Here is a 23,360-nt window from a genome sequence, read left to right as displayed (position 1 = left end):
ACATACAATTCATTATATAATAAGTTTATTTTCTTTTTCAGATTCCCTTTAAAGGGTAACTCCTCTGCAGTGGAAAAGCATACTGTATATCCTCCACGAAGAGTCCACAGCACCACGTCAGTAATATATAGCTCTTTTATTTAAAAGAAAGACAAAGAGATAACCATAGCAGTGACAGACGCTGTTTCGGACAAGGTCCTTCCTCAAGCTGTATCAGGCTCGAGAGAGGCCCTGTAGTGGCATATAGTGAAATGCTATACATGAAACAAAGATACCCACTTTCAGGGTAATTTTCCTGGTTTCAGCAGAAACACTTCTTATATCTATATATTGTTAATTATTGGTATGTAGTCCCGTCCTCTCAATGATGCTTAGCCTAGGCTGTTTAACTATGCAGAAATCTCCCTCCAGAGCAATCTCGGAGACCAGGCACTATTTTCACTAGCTTTGGAAATCTCAGAATCAAACATTCCGCAGAGCTGCACCTGACAGGACTAAATATGTCACTGTGATACGTGGCAGAATGCAAGTCAGGGAGAGGAAAGACTTTACAATGGACAAACACTGATTGGCTTACACAGCTCTGCTGTCATATTGACGCAGGGCGTAGATTTCAATTACCGTGGTCCGGAAACGGTTAACATTTTTTTTTTTTTTTTTTTTTAGGTAACCGTGTCATCAACAGTATAAGGTTTGGTGTTCAAAGACGCATCAAAATCTTCTTCTCCTTGTTTAAAACCTTATTGTTTCATATATTTGTATAAAACATGGAGTAAATCATATTGCAACCCTTTACATGCCAGCAGCTTTACTGTCGGGATGTATAGGGTTGCAACATAATTTATTTAATCATTTAACGAGAAACGCCGACCAAAAATTGAACTTTATCCCACTCAGTAGCTGATACCCCCTTTTACATGAGAAATCTATTCCTTTTCACAAACAGACCATCAGGGGGCGCTGTATGGCTGATATTGTGGTGAAACCCCTCCCACAAGTAAAGTTTGAACTTTTGTCAGTTTCCTGTCTGTGAACCCTGTTGCATTGTGGGAAATAGCTGTAGCATACAGCCGCTACATCACCTGCCAACAGTAAAATGTTCACTGGAGTTCCTCTTTAACCCTCCTGGCAGTCAATTAAAACCGCCAGGGCGCAGTGCAGCACTATTTTATTTTTATAGCGCTACCTACATGACAGCCGCTGTGCAGCGGCATCCTCCCACCCTCTTCGATCGCCTCCGGCGGTCAAGCCCGTCCGGAAATCCCGTTCTGAACGGGATTTCCATTAGGGCTTCCCCCGTCGCGGGATGACGTCACCGACGTCGTGATGTCAAAGGGAGTCCCGATCCACCCCTCAGCGCTGCCTGGCACTGATTGGCCAGGCTGCGCATGGGGTCTGGGGGGGGGGCATTGCGCAGCAGGTAGCAGCGAATCGGCGCGGAGCGGTGGCGATTGGGCACTGCACGCAGCTAGCAAAGTGCTAGCTGCGTGTAATAAAAAAAAGTTGTGCAAATCGGCCCAGCAGGGCCTGAAAAATCCTCCTGCGCGGCCAGGAGGGTTAAAGAACGATTCTGGCCGAAATGCTGGATGAAAAATTCACAAATTCTGCAGTAAGAATGACCCCCCCTTGGGATAAACTGATACAGAGATTTGCTGATCATCAGCCCTCTAAACATATTCAATCCAGCAGATCGAATAGGTTTCTTCTGGCCATGAGCGTCCGCATATGCCCAGCAGTGGGAGTGCCTTCCTGTACTGGGCATTCACAGACCATATTTGCACATGCCCAGTAGTGGGAGTGCCTTCCTGTACTGGGCATGCACAGACCATATTTGCACATGCCCAGTAGTAGGAGTGCCTTCCTTTACTGGAAATGCACAGACCACATTTGCACATGCCCAGTAGTAGGAGTGCCTTCCTTTACTGGACATGCACAGACCACATTTGCACATGCCCAGTAGTGGGAGTGCCTTCCTGTACTGGACATGCACAGACCATACTTGCACATGCCCAGTAGTGGGAGTGCCTTACTTTACTGGACATGCACAGACCATATTTGCACATGCCTAGTAGTGGGAGTGCCTTCCTTTACTGGACATGCACAGACCACATTTGCACATGCCCAGTAGTGGGAGTGCCTTCCTTTACTGGACATGCACAGACCATATTTGCACATGCCTAGTAGTGGGAGTGCCTTCCTGTACTGGACATGCACAGACCATACTTGCACATGCCCAGTAGTGGGAGTGCCTTCCTGTACTGGACATGCACAGACCATATTTGCACATGCCTAGTAGTGGGAGTGCCTTCCTGTACTGGACATGCACAGACCATACTTGCACATGCCTAGTAGTGGGAGTGCCTTCCTTTACTGGACATGCACAGACCACATTTGCACATGCCCAGTAGTGGTAGTGCCTTTCTGTACTGGGCATGCACGGACCATATTTGCACATGCCTAGTAGTGGGAGTGCCTTCCTGTACTGGGCATGCACGGACCATATTTGCACATGCCTAGTAGTGAGGGTGCTTCTCTCTACTGGGCATGCACAGACCATACTTGCACATGCCCAGTAGTGGGAGTGCCTTCCTGTACTGGGCATGCACAGACCATATTTGCACATGCTCAGTGTGGTTCTGCTTGCCCACAGCTGTTCTCCCGAACACGAAATAAAGAGGAGCCCGGAGCTGGACCGGAGGCATGTAGAAGCAGAGGAGACTACCTAGAGGCTTTCCACTATTGAGGCAAGTATGAAACTTGTGGGCTGCTCACGGATGATATGGGACTGTTGGATAATATAGAGTTCAATGAAGAAGGAGAGGCCAAGCACCGAATCGGCCTCTGATTTGCCACTACAGTAACCAGGTGCTAAAGGGCCCCTGCACATTCCTTGCCGGTGCCACGTAACATACTGCCTTCTACAAAGCACGGCCGCGCCTGCGCAGCAGCATGGTGCCGCTCATGCCCGACGGGCTCCGGCTTACTGCGCAGGCGCTGCACTCACGCCGTTATACCGCTGCACCCGCTCGCTCTGCTGTTTCTGTGACAGCAGAGCTTCCGCATATTAATCAAGAGCCAGTTTCATTGGCTCCTAAAATGGGTGATTACTGTGAGCCAATCACAGTAATCACAGGGCAGAATAGGGGCTCTGATCCCTAAGAGGCCAGAGCTGTCCGATCCCAAAAGGGTCAAAGTGTATCTGAGAAAATGATTAAGAATTAACCCGGCTGTTCAGCTGATGATCTGAGAAGCCTGGGAGGAAGCGATAGAGCAAACGGCCATAAAAGGGGCTAAAGGAAGGATTGCTATGGCTCTATGGTAGACTTGTGATGAAAAAAAAAAGGTCTTATGCTTTGTTGCCCATATAGTTGTCCTTGCTGCATTTGTCTCAAAGTGCTGTCATCTGTATAACCATTCCCCCAGCTCAGAGAACAGCACTGCTATAACATCAAACTTGTCCATAAAGCTCTTTAGTGAGGAAAATCATCTTTCCTCTAATGGCCCGTACTCACGGGCTGCAGAAGTGGCCTGTCGCCAGCACACGTGAGCGTGCTAGCGACAGGCCGGCGACAGCTTCTCTCCAGGTCCCTCCGCGTACACACGCGGAAGAGGGACCAGCGGCGAGACGGAAGCTGTCGCCGACGTTCCTCCTCCCCCCGCCGGAAGCTTCATTCACCTCTATGGAGGTTGCTGTCGCTAGTCCGCGTACTCACGCGGACTAGCGACAGTTGCGGCGGAGGTGCGGCGGCGACTGTTGCCATGCGATTGAAACTTTCAATCGCATGGCGACAAGAGCGGCGGGCGACAGTTCGGGGTGCGCGCGCGTGCGACGGCCCATACTCACGGGCGACCTGTCGCCGCAACACGCGCGCGCCGCGTGTTGAGGCGACAAAAGTCCCTCGTGAGTATGGGCCTTTAATCACGCCCAGGAGACCAAAACTCTCTGCTGTGTTTTTTTAGCCTTATCACCTACAACTAGTGACCAAAAGACAATGTAGGGAGCTGTAACTTATAAGCCTTCCAAATCAACAAACTTACTCATTACTTTTTTTTTAGTAACTTTTTACAAAACTGCATTTACAAATAGACAAAAAAAAACAATTGAAGGTTTTAAAGTAAACCTAAACTCAGACTTTACTCTCCACTTTAAAAGATAAGCAACAGCATAATAAAGGCTCATACACACATCAGACCATAGTCTTTGGAAAATGAAAGATCACAGACCAATTTTACCCCCTTCCATGTAGAATGAGAGCCATACCTACACAGTCTATTCTATGGAGCTGAACTCCCCATCAGACAGACATCTTTGCAAGATGCTGCACACACAGATGCTGTACAGACACAAAAGATCTGTTCCTGCAAAAGATCAGTTCCTGCCAAAGATCCATTCCTGCAAAATGCATTCATAGTCTGAGATCTGCAGATCATCATACACACCTTGTTTAACTGACATTCATTTGCAGATCAGATCCACCAGGATGGATTTTCAGATCTGCAGATGATTGTCTGATCTGCAGATGAATGTCAGTTAAACAAGGTGTGTATGATGATCTCATAGACTATGAATGCAATTTGCAGGAACGGATCTTTTGCAGGAACAGATCTTTTGCAGATACTGATCTGTTGCATGTGTACAGCATCTGTGTGTGCAGCATCTTGCAAAGATTTCTGTCTGATGGGGAGTTCAGCTCCATAGAATAGACTGTGTAGAGTATGGCTCTCATACTACATGGAAGGGGGGTAAAATTGGTCTGTGATCTTTCATTTTCAAAAGACTATGGTCTGATGTGTGTATGTGGCCTAACCGTTAAACAAAAAAAATGTATTGACAATTGAAGGTTTTAATTGAGAGGCGTTAACTGCCTTTCAGTCCATAGAAGGGGAATTCCAGGCAGTATATTACCTTCCTCCGGCAATAGGTGCGGTTGTGTTTCCTCTGACAACCCAGCAACATTTGTTTTGATGCCGAAATGGACAATTAGTCCTTCCCCCACCACCAATAACTAAAGTGGACCCGAACTCTTGCACAGGACACAAGGAAAACATAACAGAATGCACCCTGCATGTATTTAAAGAGGTTAGCCTGTGTAATTATCCCTTATTTGTGTCTAATCACTAGTTGTAATTTGATCCCTCCCATGTCACATGACTGCCTATGGCAGAGATGGTAGATAAGCCGATTTAAAAGCACAGGCTGTAAACAATATGTCTGCTTCCATGAATCAGGAAGTAGAAACTACAGATTTATTTTAGGATTTGTATCAGCTGTAACAAAGAAATATTTTTTGTTTAAAAGTTATTATGCTGTTGTGTATCTTTTAGAGCAGAGAGGACGTTCTGAGTTCAGATCGCTGGTGTATGGATAAAAGTGGCCCACCTTTCCACAATGGTCTGTGTGTATAACCTGGGTGGTCAGCCAGGTCACCGAACATCATACAACATTAAGTGGATCCAAGGTGAACTTTTACTCATTGCATTATTGTGTTCCTTTCCTATTGTTTATAGGGCATTCCTCAAGCCAAATACTTTTTTGTTTTTGTTTTAATACTCTAATTCCCTATAAACTAAAAAAGCCACGCCCACAGGTTTTCAGAGAGCCTTGGCAGTAGCAAGGGCTTATGGGAGCTCAGTCTGGGCAGGAGGAGGGGGAGGTGTTACTAGCCATTGAATTCAGAGGCAGAGGGGAGGAGGGAGGAGGAGAGGGATTAGGCTGATGGCTCAAGATACAGATAAGCCTGCCTCTGTGTAATATTTACAAACAACATGGCTGCTATCATTGTATCACAGGAATAAATAATCATATTTTAATAAATCTGTTTGCAGCTAGATTTGCTGTGTAAACCATCTAAACTTTACATAAGATATATAGACAAGTTACTTGTTATAGTTAGTTTTTCATCTCGGATCCACTTTAAATATACTTTTGCCCTCCAAAATAACACAAAATAGGATTCCGGAATGAAATTCCTAGATATCAACAACCAGGGCTGTGGGGTTGGTACAAAAATCATCCGACTCCGACTAATCATCTTATGAAACCTCCGACTCCAGGTACCCAAAATTGCTCCGACTCCTCGACTCCGACTCCTTAGTCTAATTTTTACAAAGGCTGTGGATTTGGTTCAAAAATCATCCGACTCAGACTCCTCATTTTAAGAAACCACCGACTGACTCCAGTTACCCAAAATTGCTGTGACTCCTCGACTCCGACTCCACAGCCCTGTCAACAACAAGTGACCCTACCTCTACCCTACCCGAAATTTAGGGGGGTGGAAAGTCCCAAAGAACCCCCAGCGTGAAGAAGTCCAGCACCAAAATCTCCTTTGCTGATAATCCCCTAAACTTTAGTTGAAAACATTCAGCACTACAATGAACAGATGCGTATTCTCTGAGCTGAGGTAGTTTTGGTTTCATTTGGGCTGAGGCAATCACTGGAGCACCAGTTCATCTATGCACTACCGTAAAGCCAATGCCTATTATGGGTAATATGCTGAAAACTTTGGTCACTAAAGGCTTTTTGGCCACCTTGTCTCAATCTAATTGCTGCCACAGAAATTTCCAATATCTAGAGACTGGTTGAGTTTGTTCCACTCACGTCGGTACCAACAGAAACAGTGCCAGCTGGTTGCTCTTCCTTTTCTCCTGGCACCAACATGAGGGGAGAGAACCGCTGAGATGATTGGTTTGAAGTCTGACTGCTAAACTATTCCAGGGCAGGATACTGAGGGAACTGAGGTGGCCACAAACAGATTGACAGAAAGAGGTGGCCAATTACCTCCCCGGCTTATATTAACCCAGATCGGCAGGATCCTATCTTGCAGTGAATTCCCAATACATGGCGTTTTGCAACTAGTGACTTTAGGGGATATGGTTTGAAACGTTTTGATTGATCACTCGAAGAAGACTGATTGGTATTCGAGAGGGTCAACGAGCTAGTCCATCTCCTCATGGGGGACTTTCAGTATTTCCATTATTATTTACAAAAGCACTCCATGCAGAGGATCTATGCAAACATACCGGCTATCCTTTCTAACTGCTTGCATACTATTTTGGCAGTTGGATGAGCAACTGCCTTTTAGTTGGTGCTTTTGAAAAAAAAAAAAAAAACCCCAGAGAATCCCCCATGAGGAGATGGACCAGTCCAAAACCTGTTTCACTTACCTGGGGCTTCTGCCAGCCCCCTTTAGCCGACCTGTGGCCTGGCCGGCCCTCCACGCTCCTCCGTTCCCCCGCTCACTTGCACTTTGCGCAGTGGGCGTCCACTGCGCCTGTGCGGCCATGCGGGTCCTTGTTCACGGTCCCGTCGCCGGAAGCATACTGCACAGGCACAGTAGAGATTTTCTAGTACTGCGCAGCATGCTTCTGGCTACAGGAACACGTAACGAGGATACGTGCAGCGAGGGCGCAGTGGACATCGACTTAGAAATCGTCTTCCACTGCAGGAAGTGAACGTGATCCGCGGCGGGGGAACAGATGACACTTAGGACCGGCACGGGACAGCTTGGCTGCAGGGGGCTGGCAGAAGCCCCAGGTAAGTGAAACTTTTTTTTTCAGGCACTCTTCAGTACCACTTTAAGTGTAGCAGGTCTGGTCATACCTGGGGGTTCCTCAGTGACACCAACACCTTGGTGTGCCTCCCCTCTAACATCTTGTTCCCCCCCCCCCCCAAGATCTTTGTGACAGGCGCATGCTCAGTCCACTCACAAGCCATGTCTGTTGGAAACTTGTCCGAATGCAAATACATATGTATCTGAACCACAAGTGCCCTGAATACTCTCTATCTCGGCTGCTGCAAACAGCAGTTTGGAAGTATGACCAAAGGAGATGCGAGGAGGAGAGGACTTTGCATGCACCTGTCTGTGAATGGGGTTGAAACCAAGTAGCAGGAGAGTAATTCAGCAGAGCCGAGGGGACACCGATGTTATGGGTGCACTGAGGAAGCCCCAGATATGGCAAGTTGTTCTATTTTATTTTTAGTTCAGGTGAGCTACTTGTACCATTTTCTGAGCGTTTTTGCTCAATGGAAGGTATAGGAAAATCGCAAAGCGCTTGAAAAAGTGCTTTGAATTGCGATATCCTGAGCGCTTTTACGAAGTAGTGAATAAACTGATGTCAGGTAGTGAATAAAATAATCGCTCAGCAAAAGCGCTTTGAAAAGCTTGTTGGCAGATTATGAGTGCAATTCCCAGCAGTCAGCGTCTGTTATTTAGCCTTCAGCCCTACAAAGCCGTTAGTCAGAACACCCAAAGACTTCAGGAACCCGACTGCTGCGTTTGTAGTCAGCATTGCAGGATTATTATTGACTCTTCTCTGCAGGATGTAAACCGAGTAACTGGGAATCCAACCGTGAATCAGTAGCTCTGAGGATCGCCGCAGCGGAGGGGAGAATAACGTGAGGTCAATACACACAATAGATGGATGTTGGATACACAAAGTATGATCTGACCTCCATCTATCATCCGGCTGTACCAGCATGTGCACCCTGCTCAGACAAGCTGCATGTCATTCTTTAAAGTGTACCTTAAGTGTCCCAAAAAAATTGAGTTTTACTCACCTGGGGCTTACCTCAGCCCCCTGCAGCTGATCGGTGCCCACGACGAGTCGCTCTGATGCTCCGGGTCCCGCTGGCGGCCACTTCCGGTTTCGCCGCCAGGACCCGTCAGGCTGGGGAACGCGGCTGATACTACGCGTTCCCAGCCAAAATAGCACCCCTATGCGGCCATATGTCCGCATACGGGTGCCTATGTGGACATATGGCCGCATAGGGGTGCTATTTTGGCTGGGAACGCGTAGTATCAGCCGCGTTCCCCAACCTGACGGGTCTTGACGGCGAAACCGGAAGTGGCCGCCAGCGGGACCCGGAGCATCAGAGCGACTCGTCGTGGGCACCGATCAGCTGCAGGGGGCTGAGGTAAGCCCCAGGTGAGTAAAACTCAATTTTTTTGGGACACTTAAGGTACACTTTAAGGAAGGGGGAGGAAACGGAGAACAGGACCACCAATAGCGATGGCTGTAAGAATCAAAAAAAAGTTACTATCTTCCTCATTAGAGTTTAAAGAACTCAAAAGGTGAATTACAAAAGAACTAATCTTACTTACCTGGGATTTCTTCCAGCCCCTACAAGTCCGGTCTACTACCGTCTCCTGCTGGCAGCCTCTAACGATCACAAACACTGGTTCGCACGACAGCCAGTGGCCCCAGTCTCTCTCACTGGGCGGGGGCCCCTAAACCACCATGCGATACCTAGAGGGAAATGCGGGCGAGCCCTGGATCTCTCACTTCCAGGGATGTCACCCCCATTACCTCTAAACTGAATGCTAACTGCAACACACACAATTGCTCACTACCAGTTCAAGCAATTTCCTACCTTTATCTGGTCAGCAGGCGCCAGTCGGCCAATCAGGTGTACGGTCATACACCCTTTGCCTGCCATACCAAATCTAGCAGGAATAGCATAAAGTAGCATTCAGGTGGGAGGCTCGGATGGACGTAATCGTTGATTACATCTTTTACAGGGACCGCCGCGTGTAGGCATCTCCCACACAGTCCCCTCCCTAACCACTCACCTGTCAACCGCATCCTGGAAGCTGCAAAAAAGAAATTTAAAATCACCAACACTGGTTCGCACGACAACCAGGGGCCCCGGGCTCTCTCACTGGCCGGGGGCCCCTAAACCACCATGCAATGCCTAGATGGAAATGCAGGCGAGCACTAGATCTCTCACTTCCAGGGACTTCACCGCTTTGGTATGGCAGGCAAAGGATGTATGACCGTACACCTGATTGGCCGACTGGCGCCTGCTGACCAGATAAAGGTAGGAAATTGCTTGAACTGGTAGTGAGCAATTGTGTGTGTTGCAGTTAGCCTCTAACGATCGCCAACCCCCAGATGGGTCAGCGTCTTCTGCGCATGCGAGCCCGTGTCATCGGGAGAGTACTGCACCTGCACAGTAGTACTGCGCAGGCCCAGTACGCTACTGGTGAGGCAGGCACACGTGGTGCGGGCTCAAACCCGTGCATGTGCAGAAGACACCGACCCATGCGTATTCGGTGATCTCCAGAGGCTGCCAGCGGGAGAGGACCGGGGCTGCGCCAAGGGACACACAGGACTTGTAGGGGCTGGAATAAGCCCCAGGTAAGTAAAAATCACTTTTTTTATTCACCTTGTGAGTCCTTTAAAGACCTGAAGCCAGTTTTAAAATAAAAATTAGAAAGTAACCTCAGTAGCTGGGGGCTTCTGAAAAGTCCAGAGGCTTCTCTCATCCTCCTCGAAGCCACCGTTCCTCTAAACATATTCAACAAGAGCTTGTAGAATAAGCTCTTGAGGCTGCACTCCCATCTGCGTACGAACACAGTCTGCACATGCCCAGTAGAACGAAACCAATTGTGCACAGCCTTTTCCTCTGTGCATGAGCAGCTCCGTTCTACTGAGCATGTGCGGACCACACTCATGCATGCCCAGTACTGAGAAGCTTGTACTCAGATGGGAGCATGGCCACAAAAAGAAAAGAGTTCCAGGCACCAGCAGTGGGCTTGAGGAGGATCTGGGAAGCCTCAGTGTTCCCCAACCCTGTCCTCAAGGCACACTAACAGGTAGTTAATCAGCTCTGCTGAGACACTGATTACCCCACCTGTGATTGTGTGTGGTTTCCTGCAAAACATGAACTGTTGGTGGGCCTTGAGGACAGGGTTGGGGAGCTCTTCTCTAGACCATCCTGAGGCTTCCCACTACTTGGCTCTTGTCATATATATTCAAAGGGTCAGTGGGAGGCAACGGGCTGGGTGAAAAAAGACCCAGGAAGCCTCAGGACTATTGTAAGTAGGGTTATATATGTATTACAGCGTAAGTTGCTCCAACATAACGGCTCAGAGGAGGACCTCTTGGAAGTTGGGCTCTCTGTATCTCTTACATGGCCACATGGCTCAGGTGCTCCTGAGCAATATGCATTTGGAGATGGTCCAGCTACACATACAGAAACCGTGACCGCAACATGTCTAAAGGCAAAAAAATCCACCTGTGGATCAGACTTCTCTAGCTCACTGCAAAAGACACTAAATATGAACCAGCCAAAATGATTATCCATGGTCACCTTGTCTACAGCTACAAACACACTGCCAAAAATTGTCGCCAAAAAGGACCGAGAATCATTCCGTCGGGGTGAGAGTTTGGGGCCACCTTGTATGCAGACACGTCAACAGTCTAGCCACGCGTCTTTTAGGGTCGGTTCACACTTGTTTCAAAACCGTATCCGTGGCTCAGTTTTTTGCCCTGGACAAAAACGGAGCCATGGATAGCAATGTTAAAGAAAGCGACCGTCTTCACACACTTCAAAAAACGGATCCGTGGGCTTTGCACACAAACCTGGTGCCAAAGCAGATTGCCTAATGCTTGCTCCTCCCCTCAGCCTCATCTTTGCGGACCTCTTTATCCAATAGAAACACACAGGAAAGAAGGACACGTTTTTGACATAGGTTTAAACAGACTGGAAACGTATGCTGCAAAAGCACAGCACTTTAAAAAACTGATCGGTTTAAAACACATTCCGATCTGCAACCCAACAAGTCTGGATCGACCCTTACTATGAAGGGAGGAGGAGGGACCAGGTGCAGTGCATGAGGGAGTGGCTTCTGGCAGGCAAGGCGAGTAGAAGAGCAATCGGTGGTCGGACGTTGGGGGGCGGGGGGGTGATGGGGCTCCTGTACACACACTAGATTTTACAGTTCATCACGATTTTTAATTCGTAATACATACAACATAACAGAATGTTGGATTTTAAGCGATAACTGACACCCAATCACATTGTTCAATCCCCTCTCCTCCCCGTGGTAAACTGCTCCATCATGTGCTGCTCCTTGTTCCTCTGCCCCCATCCATAGAAAAAAATCTCGTCACTAGCATGCAGGGTAATAACCTATCTGTACAGCTTTGTCCATGTGCTGTCACCCAAAGGGACCAAGCTGGACGACAGCAATCCCTCTGTGTCTACAAGGCTTAAAGAGTCTGAAGCAAAGAAAAATGCCTCTTTTTACTGCTCTTCAGCAATGTGAGCAAAGGTGAATCACTGCATCCAAGCGGCTGAACGATGTATTTAAACACCCCCCCCCCCCCCCCCACACACACACACACACACACACTCGAAATCACTGGGGCAAAATCCTCCGGTACTTCCTGGAGGAGGCAGAGCTTTGCGCTGCAGCTCTGCCTCTGCTCCAGTCAATCTCCGTGGATCTCCGCCTCCTCCCAGTCTTCTTTCACTGAGAGCGGCGGGGAGAGGCGGCGATCAGCACAGATTGACTGTACTGGAGGCAGAGCTGCAGCACAAAGCCCTCTGGAAAGTAGTGGAATTTTGCCCTGGGATTTTGTGGGGTTAAATACATCGTTTAGCTGCACGGAGGTGGCGATTCATCTTTGCTCATATTGCTGAACAGCACTGTAAATTTTTCTTCGCTTCAGACTCTCTTTAAAGTGAACCTGAGATGGTTCACTAGCGCTAATTTATATCTACCTGGGGCTTCCTCCAGCCTCATAAGTACCGTGGCCACCTTCACCGTCCTCCTCGGCCCCTCCATTAAGCCGCCATGACTCCCGGTAATCTGGGCAGTCGCAGCCTTCTGCGCATGTCACGTGGAGCGTTCTGCGCCTGCGCAGAAGGCACCAAGGGATGGCAGCGCGGCGAGTGCACACGTGCAGCTGAGCCGCGCATGCGCAGGAGACCTCGACTGGCGGCAACTGACCGGATTACCGGGAGTCGTGGCACCAGAACGGAGGGGTTGGAAAGGATAGCGGGGAAGGCCACGATGCTCAGGGGGCTGGAGGAAACCCCAGGTAAGTATAAATAAACACCAGTGTACCATCTCCGTTACACTTGAAGGCTTGGTTCCCATTTGTAGCGGATGCAAAACATTGCACGTCTGTACCGTCTGATTTGCATCCTCTACATCCGTTTGTTTCAATCACTGGGCTTGAATGCCTCATGTCCCCAACTCCGCCCTCGCTAGCTCCTCCCTTCAGTCCGAAAGCTCACAGACTGGAGGGCAGCAGGAGCATGGGGCTCCTCACTGGATTACAATAGACCAACTCTCCCTAGCAACAGGGAAAATGTTCATTGGTCCACCAAGAACAAATGAGAATCCTCCCCGTTGCTGAGGAATCCCACTGGTCTTTTGCAACCCAATGGGGAAGCCAATGCTTCTGCCCAGCACCAATCTGTTTGCCCCCTTTCCCCCAGGATGAAGAGGATGGGGAAGCCTCATAAGGATCCAGAGGCTTCCCCCTCCCGAGGCAAGTATTCCCCAGGGGTTTATTTTTCATTACAGATTCTCTTTAATTGCGTCCGCGCAATATTTTTTTGCATCATCAATAAATGAGCAGCGAAGACTCCTTCAGTGTTTACTTCCAGGAGCGGCGGCTGATTGGCTGGCGGGACCACGTGATGCGGAGAGCTCCGCTCACGTGGTCTCCGCAGCGCATCCGACAGAGCAGGCGCACCAAGAGCTGCTTTTAACACGGCTCTTGGTAGCGTCCTGCTCCAACACCACCAGGCATTGCGTTAGGGGCACGTTATGCGACCTTAACGTGCCACCTAATGCAACGTCTTAGTGGGAAGGAAGCCTTAGAGCAGAGAGGATTTATGAGCTCAGGTCCACTTTTTAAGGTGCTCATTAACAGTACAATTTCCCGACGTACGACCGATTGGGGTACCGTTAATGCTGCAGATCGATGCTAAACAATTGTCCTATCAAACATTCTGTATTTCGGATCGATTCTATTAGTCTGAATGGCTTTTCATTTTACCGGTGGGCCCGAAGGATTGTTTACAATAGACTGCAATGATCAGATCAGAGGGCCAATATCATGAGAGATTGTACCATTAATGTGCACCTTTGCCCTTGCACTGCATACGTTTGGCAAAAAAACATATCGATAAGTTAATTGGTTTCCCCAAACTGACCTTAACCATTTCAGCCTGAGGGTATTTTTCACCTTATGCATCCGAGCAACTTTCACCTCCCATTCATTTGCCAATAACTTTATCCCTAATTATAACAATAAATTGATCTAGATCTTGTTTTTTCCGCCACCAATTAGGATTTCTTTGGGTTGTACATTTTGCTAAGAATTCTTTTTTTCTAAATGCATTTTAACGGGATTAAGAAAAAAATGGAAAAAATTCAGTATTTCTCAGTTTTCGCCCATTGTATCTTTAAAATAATACATGCTACCATAATTAAAACCTATGTATTTTATTTGCGCAATTGTCCCAGTTATTGCACCATTTAAATTATGTCCCTATAACAATGTATGGCGACAATATTTTATTTGGAAATGAAGGTGCGTTTCTTCAGTTTTACATCCATCACTATTTACAAGCTTATAATTTGAAAAATGTTCGCAAAATATACCCTCTTCACATGCATATTAAAAAAGTTCAGACCCTTAGGTAACTATGGTTTGTTTGTTTGTTTTTTAATTGTAATTTTTTTTTTCATTAAAAATTTTATTTGGGTAATTTTTGGTGTGGGAGGTAAACGGTTAATTTTAAATATAATTATGTGGGTTTATTTTATTAATGTATGTAGGTGTAGTTTTACTATTTGGCCACAAGATGGCCACAGTGAATTTTTTTTTTTTTTTTTTTTTTTTAACCCTGGAAGCGAAGTGCTCACTTTCAGGAAGCATAAGGAGGACAATTTTTTTTTTTTTTTTGTCAGAAAGACCGCAGCCTCTGATAAGAAGCCGTCGGTTTTTTTGCCTTAGTGACTTAGATCAATGAAAGGAAACTATTCCCATTCATTGATCTCCGGGCTAACGAGGGGCGGCACGGGAGGGAGCACACAGAAGCGCAGCAGCAGCCGCCTGGATGTGACAATCACATCCAGGCGGCTTAAATGGTTAAAGAAAACTTAATTTAGGGGGAGAAGGCTGACATATTTAATTTTAAACAATGCACATTGCCTGGCATACAGATCAGAAGTTTCTGCCAAAAATCTGACAAGGTTAACTGCATGCTTGTTTCAGGTGTGTGATTCAGATACTACTCGAACCAGTAAGATCAGCAGGACAGCCAGGCGACTAGTATTGTTTAACTTGCCTAGCGTTCTGATTCCCGCGGCCCTGGGAGGTTTTTTTTTAACATACATTTTTTTATCATGTAGCTAGCCTACCGCTAGCTACATGATTCCCCCCTCCCTGCGGCGTCCCTCCCACCGGTGATCAAGCCCATCTGGAAATCCCGTTCTGGACGGGATTTCCTTTAGGGCTTCCCCCGTCGCCATGCCGATGAACGGAATGACGTCATCGACGTCGTGATGTCAGAGGGAGTCCCGATCCACCCCTCAGCGCTGCCTGGCATTGACTGGGGGGGCTATTACACGGCGGGTAGCGGGGCAACGGCGGCGAACGTACCCAACACGCAGCTAGCAGAGTGCTAGCTGCGTGTTTTTAAAAAAAATTGTGCAAATCGGCCCAGCGGGGCCTGAGAAATCCAGTGTGACGTTACTGGACGAGCTGAGTTCGTCCGTAACGCCCAGCTGGTTAAAGAGGAACAAAAGTGCTACATTTTTACAATAATCATGTATAAATGATTTAGTCAATGTTTGCCCAAATCTTTCCTCTCCCTGATTTACATTCTGACATTTATCACATTGTGACATTTTTACTGCTGGCAGGTGATGTCAGTAGAAGAAGATGCTGCTTGCTTTTTTGGCAGTTGGACCCAGCTGTAAACAGCTGTTATGCCCCACAACGCAATGAGGTTCACAGACAGGAAACTGTCAGGACCATGGTCCCGACATCACACTGTGGGAGGGTTTTCAGCACAATATTAGCCATACAGAGCCCCCTGATGATCAGTTTGTGAAAAGGAATAGATTTCTCATGAGAAAGGGGGTATCTCTTTAAAGTGTACCCGAGATGGCGTGTAAGGCTGTATATGGTACTTATCCGTTAGCCGGGCGCATCCTCTAGGTGGCGACAAAACTCCACCAGAGTTACATCTTTCCCTACTATCCATGTCGGCCTGGAGGGGGAATAGTAATTAGCGCCACCTGCCGGATGCGCCCGGCTAACGGATAAGTACCCTGTATATATACCCTGTATATATACTTACCTGGGGCTTCCTCCAGCCCCATGAGGTGCGTGAGCTCCCCCGCCATTCTCTCTGACCACCCCGCATGGGACGGATGAAAGAAGATGAAAGAAGACGCATGCTGGGGAAGTTACCCCCCCCCCCCAGCTGCAGTAATTAGGATAAAATCTGAATTAAACCCTTTCAGATTTCATCCGTTTTTAATCCGTCGCTCATCCCTGTCAATCATATTGATGGAATCGACCCAAAACTCCCGTTAGTGGGCCTGAACAATCGTTTCCAATCACTTATCACAATCAAATGATCGATTGGAAAAATTGTATTGTTAATGAATCAGAATAATAATGGCACCTTATGACTATGGTAGGGATGACTACGGTAGGGATTAGATTGTGAGCTCCTTTGAGGACAGCCAGCGACAGGACTATGTTCTCTTCTCTGTAAGATGACACAATAATACTAGATAAATACACAGTAATATTCAACATTGTACAATCAAGATGCCATCGTGTATGACCACCTTAGTAGGTGTCCCCTTTCCTCCAGAGAACAGGATTCCTCCCAGGTCCAGCTCATTCCAGCTGCCTTCTTCTAACTCTACACTGTCCCTTCCAGGCCATTGGCCACTCTAATAAAAAAAAATGGCGGGAACATCCCCTCTACTGTCACCCACTTCAGAAAAAAAAGGTGATGGGACAGACCACGCCACACGCAGGAGGAGGGGGGAGTTGTGGTGGACACAGGGGGTCTGCCGTCACCAATTCATACAATAGGGGGACACAGACGTCCCCTCGCCCCGCCGCCACCCTCCAGACAAGTGAGACCGTCCGACGGTTAATGCGAGAGAGGGGGGGGGGGGGGGGGACTTGAAGAAGCCCAGCTCTCGCGGACACCCTGATTACCTGAGGGGAGGAGGGGGGACTTGAAGCAGCCCCCGTATCCTGCACTCGCGGACACCCCTGATTACCTGAGGGGGGACTTGAAGCCGCCCCACTCGCGCGGACACCCCTGACGATCACCTGAGGCGGCAGCGGCGACACAAGGGGGGGGGGGGGGGGACTTGAAGCCGCCCCGGCATTCCACACCTCGCTGCGGCGGAGCCCATTACCTGCGGCAGCGGCGACTGCTGGCGCGTCGTCGGTTTCAACACTCCCCGGCTCCCCCGAGGCCTCCGGCGGGAAGAGGAGGCTGGGGCTATGGCGCCTCGGAGCGTCTTCGTCGTCTTCCTCCTCCTCCCCCGCCGCCGCCTCTGCTTCTTCCTCGTCGCCTTCTTCTTCATCGTCGTCGCCGCCGCGGTCATCCTCCTCTTCTTCTTCCTCCTCCTTCTCGCCGTCCCCTTCTTCGGACACGGCCATCTCCTCCTCGTCCTCTTCCTCCTCGTCCCTCAGCGGGGAGGACGCCATGGCCACAAACTCCGGTAACCGGGGAAAAAAACCCGCCAAAAATCTCCCGGGAGAAAAAAAAAACTATCAAAAAATCAAGTGGGCGGCGGCGAAATCCTCCTCACAGGACGCGAAAAGTCGCGAAAAAAATTGCTACTTTTACCTCAGCAACGGCCAGTCATTTACCTGAGAGGATCAAAAATATCACCCCATAGGTGGGGAGGGGGTGGTGGGGGGTTAAAAAATCTGCTTTTCTTTGTCCAGGACCCCCCTCCTTCTTGATGAAGAAAGAAAAACAAATGACTCCCTCCCCCCTTTAAAAAAAAAAAAAAAAAGTGGGGTTCAGAAAGTTGTCTGTGGTGAAAAGTGTTAAAGGGGGGTGAAAAAAATGAGGGTTTTAAAAAATCCCTTTGCAAGGGCAGGGGGGATTTATTTTTATTCAGGATCAAATAGAAAAGTTGACAGGGAACCAAGATGGCCGCCCCTTCAATTATTATATGTAAAGTTAAAAAAAAAATAATAAAATGAGGCTGTGTGAGATATTTATAAACCTTCCTCATCCCTCCCCCCACCTGAATCACACAGCAGCTACTCCCCCTTTTATTAAGACCATTTCTATTATACACTGCAGCCTCCTTCTCTCTCTCTCTCCTGTCTCTCTGGTGGAAACAGCCGCACAGAATGGCTGAGGGGGGGCCACTGGCACAATTCAACAACAACAAAAAAAATATAGAGAGAGAGTGAAGAGATATGATATGTGACCAGGCATAGAATAGGTGGGTGGGGCTGTGTGTGTCAATATGTGGCTAGACGGATTTCAATGTACAGTGGAATACAGGCTGACTTTCAAGGCGAGGAAGGGGGGGGGAGGGCTGCAAGTGCTGGAAAAAGCGTGGGGGAGAAATATGTAGATGATGGGGGGGGGTTGAAAAAAAAACAACCCAAACACTGATAAAATTTCAACTAGATTTATTCTACTGTATCAGGTTTCTTTTTTCTGTTAAGGGAGAGCAGAAAGTTGAAGCAGATTTAAAGATTTATGCTTCTTCCTGCCAAACCTAACTTAAAGGAAAACTCTGCCAGATGTCGGAAGTGTGGGGCGTACATTGGTTTTCGCCGCCTGGTCACTTTAACGCAGGTTGACTGCTGACCCTGCTGCCGCTGAAATTCCGGCGGCATTAACTACTATTCCCCCTCCGAGTCATACCAACTTGGTGGGAGAAGTAATTCAGGGTCCGGCATTACACTGCTGCGTGGCATTGACATAATGACATCATGTCTATGGTGGCACCAAGGTCAGTCGCAGCACGGAGAAGATTGCATACTGAAATGACTTCTATCGTGTATTGGAGGGGTAAGCGGTGTATAAATGCGAAACTGTCATCGAGTTTGGTGACCATGTACTTTTGTGTACAGGTGTCCTAGCGCCTTCCTCTTCAGCGCTCTATCGAGTTGGTTAATACTTAGGCTACCGCAGTTGTATTTCAGTTTCTCTTTGTATCAACGATTATTAAATAGTAGTCACCAAAACCAATGTAAGAAAAAAATAACGGTTTCACGTGAAAAAGACTCAAAGCCCCTATGCAGCTGAGTAATCCTTGGCTGTGATGATTATTTTGAGCCGTCTGGGCCAACAACGTAGCGTGTGCAGCGGCCTAGTAGCATTTGACGATCCCTTGTGGCGAGTCTTTAAACAGAGTGCATTGGGCTGTTTAGTCTTTAGTACCATGAGACACCCCATCATCCCTCTTTATAGAATAGCACATAGCGCATGGCTGTAGCCATACAGTGTGTCTGTACATTGTCATTCGCTTTTTTAAAAGTGTCACCCGAACAATGAACAGATTTACTGAAGGGGTGCATGAGCATGAAAGACTGGTAAAGCTGAATGACGGTGCTCTCTGAACTAGCGGTTCTTTCAATTTTTTTAACGTGAACTGAGCACCATTTTTAGCACCCAGGCCATCTTGCTAGCACATTAAATATGCTTGCCAACAATGTAACGCATTAATAAAAAAATACTTTTTTTTCATTTAAAAGTTTAGCAGAGGCGTTTATTATCCTTCTTCCACGGCCTGCCCAACTGCAAAAGCTTCAGGCATATAAGGACTGATGTAATTATTTTATTGCACACGTTAGCAGATCGCAAACAAAAGCTTTCATCAGCAGGGGCTGGGCTAATAGTTACTGTGCTTCAAAGAGTTTAGAGAAGTCACAGATGCCATCTTTACACTTTCCCTGCCGATAAATAGCGGGCGGCTAGAAGGGGAGCATGGCAGCTCCTATAGCTATTAGAAACCAGGAAAAGAAAAGTGGTGCTTGGTTCCCTTGCATGTATTGCCCTACTGTTACCCTATTTCCAAATTGCCCAGTTGCCTTTCTCTATAATTTGGGACCGGCTATTGCCGATGCCCAAATTACACAGGGTGTGCCACTATAGCCTTAAATCACATTACGGCCTATTGGGACGCCCAAATCTACTGTTTGGGGGTATGATGCCTGCACGTACCTTTAGAATTATGCCTGCAAGACTGCTGCCTCTGGTTCCACTTGCTTGAAGAAATGGCATTTGCAAGATCTTCTGAAACCATTAGTTGATGGACTACAAACTCCCATAGAATCAGAATCCTATTTATTTGCCAAGTATAAAGTGACGTACTAGGAATTGTTTTTGGCACAGACAGCTCAGAGATAAACATACATAGGCACATAATGAAATAAAGTTATATATGGGGGGGGGGACATATTACACATTGGAGATTGCTATTGGTCTGAGTTGAGGTCAGAACTGCTTGGGGGAAGAAAGAGTTTCTGTGCCTGGAGGTCCTGGTGGCGATGGCCCTGAAGTGGCAACTGGATTAAAGAAATTTGAGGCAGCGGTTGCTGGGTGGGAGGGATTGTTTGCGATCGTGATGGCCCCGGGTCACAGTCTGGAGAAGTAGAGATAGGAGGGAGGTCCTGATAATCCTCGCTGTGGTTTTGTTGACTCTAGCTCAAGCTTGGCACTCTTGTATTAATCTACTCTATGGTGGCGGAGTAGAAGCGGGTCAGGTAAGTCATTCCAAACTTTAGCGATTGGCGCAAGAAGAACAGCTGTTGTTGGGTCTTTTTTTCTGCATTTTGGAGGCGTTCTCTTCCAACCTTAGGTCACTGGAGATGGTAATACCCAGGAGGCAATCTCTGTGGACTTTGGTGCCCTCCATTGAACCAGAGGGAATTCATGAAGTTGATGGTCAGTTTAATGTTTTTTGCTGAGTTGAGGACAAGCTTGTTGACCTTACACCAGTTGCTGATCCTCTCGATCACCGGATGGTAGGCCACTCTTGTCCATGAGGCTTAGGGTGGTGGTGTTGTCAGCAAACTTGATTACCTTGACAGAGTCATTCTTAGTGGTGCAGAAGTTTGTGTCAAGGGAAAGCCTGTAGTAGGATGTCTAACCTCTAAACAGACAAAACCAGAAGTGATAGATATATAAATGTGTGTAATGGCTGGAAGATCTTGTTTTAAACCATAAAATCACAAGGGAAGAGAAGAGGCGCCCAAGGGTATGATAAAACTGAGTTAACAATTAAACAAGAAAAAAATGAGTTGGCTTACCTCAATGAAGGCAAATTCGTATAACAAATGGATTTTATTATGCGCTAGCAACGTGTTTTGTGGGTCTGTGCCCACTTTCTCTCTCTCTAGAGGCCTTTAATTTTTGGGTGCAAGCCCCCTTTGTACTTTAATTAGCCTGAGGAATTGGGCACAGACCAATGAAACTCGTTGCCAGTGCACCTCATGTTTTTCTTAATTCGTTTTATCATACCCTTGGGCTTCTCTTCTCCTCCCTTGTGCTTATTCACCCTCCTTTGGAGTGGTTTCCTTTGGCCTTCTGGGGCTTAGACACCACTAGGACCACTGATTGTTTCTTACCTAATGAGTGCAACCACATTCAGTTTTCCATGGACCCCTGAGCGGAGTCGTGTTCATACATTTCTACTGGCTTCTTGTGGTTGGTTGCCCCGATTGCAACCTACCTTTCTGAGTACCAATTTTTCCTTCTACCATATATTTGACCTCTTTGTGACATATTTCACTATTGGGGCTTCCGTTGTCTCTGCTTTTTCTTGTTAGAGTGCCCTTTCACCCACCTCATCTAAAATAAACCAAAAAATGCATGTCACGGCCCCTCATGCATAGTACATTTCTGGGCATGGTACGGACTGAGTCTGACGTACTTGTCCTCAAGCAAGCCAGCGTATCACGCACATACCTGCACAGCACTGCGTCTATGACGGGGAGTGGAGTTCTACTTTACGTAGGTCACACAGTAAAAAAAAAAAGCATTGTGACAGATGCCTTCATCCATCCCTCTCGACCACACGGAATCGACAATAGGACCCCTCTGTGTACAGGCGCAAGTGCTTGGCGTTTACTTTCATTGAGTGGCTTTGTGCTACTGCACTGCAGGCCCTCACACACGTGGCCGGGAGTGCTACTGCAGAGAAGAGGGCCCCAGTGAGCAATGGAGGGATCAAGGAGAATCCTCTGGATGATCAAACTTTTTTTTAAGCAATTTTGCTTTAAAGGATACCCGAGGTGACATGTGAGATGATGAGATAGACGTGTATGTACAGTGCCAAGCACACAAAGAACTATGCTGTTCTTTTTTTTTTTTTCTCTGCCTGAAAGAGTTAAACATCAGGTATGTAAGTGGCAGTTCCTGACTGGGTCAGACAACAGTGTGACCCTCACTGATCAGAAATTACAACTATAAAACGCTTTCCTAGCAGAAAATTGCTTCTGAAAGCAGAAAAGAGATAAAAAGGGTCAATAGTTCATAGATTTTAGCTCTGGCATACTTCAATGATTGTGTCATTGAGCAAAAACAAAACAGTAAAAACTTAAAAAGTAGATTTAACCACTTAAAGAGACTCTGAAGCGAGAATAAAACTCGCTTCAGAGCTTATATTCAGCAGGGGCATGAGTGCCCCTGCTAAAACGCTGCTATCACGCAGCTAAACGGGAGTCCCTTACCTCCCAAATCCCCTCGTGGAGTCCCGGGGATCTCTTCCTGGTGAGGCAGGGCTAATGGCCGCAGGCCTGCCCCCATGCGCGTCTATCAGCGCGTATCTCCGCCTCTCTTCCTTCGCTGGGAGAGGCGGCGATGCACCGCTGATAGACGCGCTGAGAAGCAGGGCTGCAGCCGTTAGCCCTGCCTTAACAGCAGCAAAATCTATGACCAAGTTGGTCGCAGATTTTGCAGGGGGAGATTTGGGAGGTAAGGGACCCCCGTTTAGCCGCGGGATAGCGGCGTTTTAGCAGAGGCACACATGCCTTTGCTGAATATAAGCTCTGAAGCGAGATTTATTCTCGCTTCAGTTTCTCTTTAAGCCCGAAGGGTTGTTTATTTTTTGCATCTGAGCAACTTTCACCTCCCATTTATTTTCCAATAACTTTATCACTTCTTATCACAATTAATTGGTCTATATCTTGTTTTTTCCGCCACCAATTAAGCTTTCTTTGGGTGGTACATTTTGCGAAGAATTATTTTATTCTAAATCCATTTTAACAGGAATATTAAGAAAGAAATGGAAAACAATCATTATTTCTCAGTTTTTGGCCATTATAGTTTGAAGTTAATACATGCTACCATAATTAAAACCCATGTATTTTATTTGCCCATTTGTCCCGCTTATTACACCATTTAAATTATGTCCCTATCACAATGTATGGCACCGATATTTTATTTGGAAATAAAGGTGCATTTTTTTCAATTTGCGTCCATCACTATTTTCAAGCCCATAATTTAAAAAATTATATTAATATACTCCTTTGACATGCATATTTAAAAAGTTCAGACCCTTAGGTAACTATTTTTGTTTTTTAAATGTGTTTTTTTATTT

General features: G+C 47.2%; 1 protein-coding gene across 3 annotated transcripts in view; it reads right to left on the bottom strand.

Moving 5' to 3' along the window:
* The window catches only part of CHD3 (chromodomain helicase DNA binding protein 3), a 117,710-nt gene extending 97,631 nt beyond the window's left edge, over positions 1-20,079 (bottom strand). Inside the window, exon 1 of one of the 3 annotated variants that reach the window (XM_068273994.1) lies at positions 19,982-20,079. In XM_068273994.1, coding sequence (XP_068130095.1) covers positions 19,982-20,063 — 82 coding nt within the window. In that variant the 5' untranslated portion in view covers positions 20,064-20,079. Of the gene's footprint in view, positions 1-17,198; positions 18,052-19,981 lie in introns of those variants that run through there. The other 2 variants (XM_068273993.1, XM_068273992.1) reach the window with 2 other exon arrangements.
* Positions 20,080-23,360: the final 3,281 nt, after the last annotated feature.

Source organism: Hyperolius riggenbachi, chromosome 3 (assembly GCF_040937935.1).
Source record: "Hyperolius riggenbachi isolate aHypRig1 chromosome 3, aHypRig1.pri, whole genome shotgun sequence".
Taxonomy (NCBI): Eukaryota; Metazoa; Chordata; class Amphibia; order Anura; family Hyperoliidae; genus Hyperolius; species Hyperolius riggenbachi.
This window is presented reverse-complemented; position numbering and strand designations above follow the sequence as displayed.